This window comes from Papaver somniferum, chromosome 5 (assembly GCF_003573695.1).
Source record: "Papaver somniferum cultivar HN1 chromosome 5, ASM357369v1, whole genome shotgun sequence".
Taxonomy (NCBI): domain Eukaryota; kingdom Viridiplantae; phylum Streptophyta; class Magnoliopsida; order Ranunculales; family Papaveraceae; genus Papaver; species Papaver somniferum.
The window spans coordinates 33,171,795-33,176,179 of record NC_039362.1 but is presented as its reverse complement, the minus strand read 5'-3'; the positions used below and the strand labels follow the sequence as shown (position 1 = coordinate 33,176,179).

The window sequence follows — 4,385 nt, the reverse complement described above, 5'->3', positions numbered from 1 at the left end:
GCCCTGGTAGTTGTCTGATCCGCGAGTGTCAAAAAGATCAAAATGAATTTTCTTTGGCTTGGCTACAACTTTCAGCTCAGATCAAAAAGAATTTATATGGACTCTTGGGTCCGTCCCTGGCTGCATACCACATCGTAGCCGGAGCGTCATACCACAAACACCAACTAGATTCACTAGTTAGGTTTTTTTGGGGCCTTAAGAGCAACTGCAGTGGACGACTAAACCCAAATTTGGTGTCGAGTGGGCTGGCGTAATGGGACGGACCATCGATCAAAATTTGATCAAAGAGTAAAACTCAAACCAAATTTGGTCGGCGATTAAGACCAAATCCAAATATAGTCGGGCGTTTATATAATGTCCGCCTACCCGACGGGCGTTGGTATAATGTCCGCCTGTAGCCGCGCGTTCGTAAAGTTAACGCCTGATGCAGGGCGTTGGTATAATGTCCGCCTGGATGGGGCGTTGGTATAATGTCCGCCTGAATGGGGCGTTGGTATAATCAACGCCTGGCATGGGGCGTTGGTATAATGTCCGCCTGGATGGGGCGTTGGTATAATCAACGCCGGACACCAAATTTGAATGGGGCGTTGATATAGTCATGAACCCAAATTTGAAAAGTTTACAAAACTTTGGTTGGGGCGTTGTCTTTATCAACGCCTCATTTTTTTTATTTTTTTTTAATTTTTGAACCCGGGCGAACGTATAATCTCCGTCCCACACACCAGGCGTTGCTATAGTTCACGCCCCATACAGGCGTTGTCTTTATCAACGCCCCATACCAGGCGTTATCTTTATCAACGCCCCATGCCAGGCGTAATCTTTATCTACGTTGGACGATGAAGCGGACTTTATATCAACGCGCGACCAAATTTACTCGTCACCCGCTACGTTACAGGACGGACTAAACCCAAATTTGATCTTTTTTTTTAGTCTTTGGTCTTTAGTTATGCTCGTACCACTGTGGACGCTCTAACAGGAGGACACCACCTAAAATTATTAGGTGCTTTAAGAAGTATCACATATTCTTGAATCAACAGCTATATTGCTATCCACGCCGTTCAATAGATAAACGGTTGAGTTGATATCCACGTGATACAATGGTCAAAGGTGAACGAACTTTTGTTTACCCACTTATTATGCAGGTTAACAATGTTTTCCCCCTTCCCACACAATCTCTCTCTTTAGTGTCTCTCCCTCTCTTATTCTCTCCCAGACTCCATTGGAAGCCTGGAACATATAACATATTCTATAGCAGCAAGCAACAAAATTATCTGGAGATAACAAAGGTAAATGTTTTTGTTATTATGAATTCAGGGGAATCGTTATTCTTAGGTAGTTCCATCTATTGATATGATTTGTAGAACTGAAAAAGTTTTACCTAATAATTGCTCCAAACACATATATGAAATCAAGCTTCAGTATGTATGATTTGGGATTGTGTTTTACTTTTATAATTGATCAATTTTATATGATATGGAACCTGTCAATTGTAATCCCCAACATGTATAGTTTATCTTACAGGTGTATTTGAGGCTAAGGAGAATTAATTCGTTGAGGCTAAGGAGAATTTTCAAATTGTGTTTTGAATCTGAACCAACTTAATTGTGAAGATTACAACATGGTAAGTTAGTACCTTGGCTTCATTTACTTTTTGGCACTTAATTGTGACTTGAGTCTTTGTGAACTGCAACAGCTTTTTAATCCTGCTGATACTTGCTACCGCAGGCCTCTAGGCTTTTAGCGAATTTGATTGTTATGGGGTCTGGAATAATGGCAAGGGCCGTTATGCAAGCATATCGCCAGGCACTTACAAGTAAGTTCCATGTACCATGATTTATTCAAAAAGCTTCTTATGCTTTGAGTTCAATATATGCAATTTTATGTTTCTTCAACTTGGGATATGGAATGGCTGTAACTCATAAACGTGCCTGAATTATTGTTACTGAATCTGGTTTTGTTATGCCTGTAACCACTTTTTCTTTTGCACGAATGATTTGGAGTGTCAAAAAACCAGCATAAACAAGATGAAAACTTGGGTTTTTTTAGCTGAGCTCTTGGTGTACCTTGATATGCTTTTATTAGGTCCTGCATATAGCCGTATAGGGATGGAGCTCCTTCTTAGCTAGTGATTTGGAAAGGAAATTGGAATAGGAGCTAGTTTCCTTGCTTTAAGATTTGTTGGTTTCTTAGCTCGCAATGAGCTGGGTTGTGCGGAACATTTAGAAGACAACTCGTACCCCGTGGCCTTAGGTGTGGCTGGGGTACTCATATTGGCACTGGTTGCCACACTTAGTTTTCCAAGAAAGGGTATTTCTAAGATACATATTTAAAATATTAGTGCTCTTTTCACATGAGACGTGCTAGATATCAGATTTAAGGCGCGAAAGAAACTCTTCTATATACTCAACTCAAAGTATGAATTGTCTAACTTATGTGTAGAAGAGAGTATCTTGTATAACCAAAGTCAGAGTCCCTAACCCATTCTACATGAACAGAGCACTAACGTAATTTGAAATATCAAGTTTCAACTTGGAACTGCAATTTCGGGAAAGAGTAAGTGTGTCCAGTAGTGTCGTTATCCATGTCCACTTGTATGGACACAGGATACGAGCTGTGTTCCAAAGTATCTGCGCAACCCACTAATCGGGATAGAAAATGGCAAAGCGGATGTTTGTTTTTCTGACTTTATTGGTGAAATTGGTACTTGTAATGGTCTTGACACCTCCGAATGCTTTAACTCGGGGTCTCTGCATTCTAAAACCGCTCTGAGACGGATTCAAGGCTGTGCAAAGACGTCTTTTTCATGAGTATGTGATCTGAGTTTCTTTATTATGGTTTGGCTTTTCCTTCCCTTGTTTGTTTGCTCCCCTGGTGGTCTGAAAGCTTAGAGTATGCTATTCGGTTTGCTTAGACAATAGTTGTTGCTATCTGTTTGCTGCTTAATAAACACCCTTGTTGCTTTCCCTTGAGCTTTGGTTAGAAATTGCTATCTAGGCGAGCTTGCAAAAGTTATGAACGAGATTTTACTATTCTCTTTTAGGTGATACGGCCACACCCATTATTGATCATAACTTAATCTCATTTACATACATTTGAACTAACATCAACAAAGCTATTTTATTTCCATGTAAAGGCTTCTGTATTGGAATATTTTGGTAGGCCCAGTGCTCCAGTGCAACTTTAAAATATTTTGTTTATTTGGATGGGCAGACTTACATTCGTTTGCGACTACTTGCAGATGCCAATAAATCTGGTGTTGCTCAAGGAACTATGCAGAATGTTGTTAATAGAGTCAAAGGGTTAGCTGAACCAGAGGCAAGGCAGATTCTAGGGGTCACCGAGAAGTCATCATGGGAGGAGGTTTTGCAGGTCTCTCTCTCTCTCTCTCTCACACACACACACACACACACGCACGTGCACACACACAGTGAATAATATGTAATGCTTTCAAAATGAAAAGCTAAACAAAATTTATTTGTCTATCCAGAAATATGACACTTTGTTTGAAAGAAACGCAAAGACTGGAAGCTTTTATCTGCAATCAAAGGTTCACAGGGCTAAGGAGTGTTTACAAGCTCTGTACGAGACTAAAGGTCAGGCGACAGTAGGCTGATTTTGAAGAGTGGTTGCTGCTGAAACAGTATTTGAAATTTATTGTTTTTGTAAAAAGTTAATAATGTTGGTGTTATCCTTCTACTGGATTCACCCTCTCCGGATGCTAAGCAGGCTCCATCTCGGACAGTTCATCCCACTCACGGTGCATTCCGCGGTTCAATTCTTCGGTGTGTCTATCATTGCTCTTGTTTTCTTGTGTTTTTGAATTTTTTCGGAAATTTTTACATTTTTCTTGTGGAATCAGTATTTATAGTGAGTAATATTTATTTTTCTGAAGAGGAAAACCAAAAATATTAAAAAAACCTAGGAAGGTAACCTCACATTAACTATACTTGAAGAATGCCAATTGAAAAGAATCGAATTTACATCAATGCCTGTAAAGATAACAGTATCAAAGCACCAAAGAATAACGGTATGCTTAACAAGCCGGCATAACTCCTCAACAATTTTGCCTCTCTCCAAAGACTTATATTTCCCTCTTTCCACATATGCCAGAACATGGCACAAATGATCTTCCACCGTACCTCTTAGATTATTCAACTTCCAAGTTTTTAAAACTCTAAGCAGATCTAATGGTCAGGATTAGTTTAGTTAACATATACGTGACAGCCTGTCTTTGCTGTACGGATCTTCTCTGTTACATTTATTGCTTTGTCACATGTTCTGTGTGTAAGTGTGATAGGTCTGTGTCTATATAAGGTCTCTATCCTGTACCTTTCCAATCCATCTTTGTTATTCAATACAACACATTTCGTACATGGTATCAGATA

At 39.7% G+C, this 4,385-nt stretch overlaps 1 protein-coding gene across 2 annotated transcripts; it reads left to right on the top strand.

Annotated features, from left to right (window-relative positions):
- The first annotated feature begins 1,148 nt into the window (after positions 1 to 1,148).
- On the top strand, positions 1,149 to 3,891 carry LOC113277364 (mitochondrial import inner membrane translocase subunit PAM16 like 2-like). 2 transcript variants are annotated; one of them, XM_026526483.1, is made up of 5 exons: positions 1,149 to 1,286; positions 1,522 to 1,621; positions 1,726 to 1,813; positions 3,239 to 3,369; positions 3,488 to 3,891. In XM_026526483.1, the coding sequence occupies exons 2-5, from the start codon at positions 1,619 to 1,621 to the stop codon at positions 3,611 to 3,613; spliced, it is 348 nt and encodes a 115-aa protein (XP_026382268.1). In that variant the 5' UTR covers positions 1,149 to 1,286; positions 1,522 to 1,618; the 3' UTR covers positions 3,614 to 3,891. The 2 variants fall into 2 exon arrangements, with proteins under 2 accessions (XP_026382268.1, XP_026382269.1); XM_026526484.1 differs by having other exon boundaries at positions 1,161 to 1,286; positions 1,510 to 1,621.
- Positions 3,892 to 4,385: the final 494 nt, after the last annotated feature.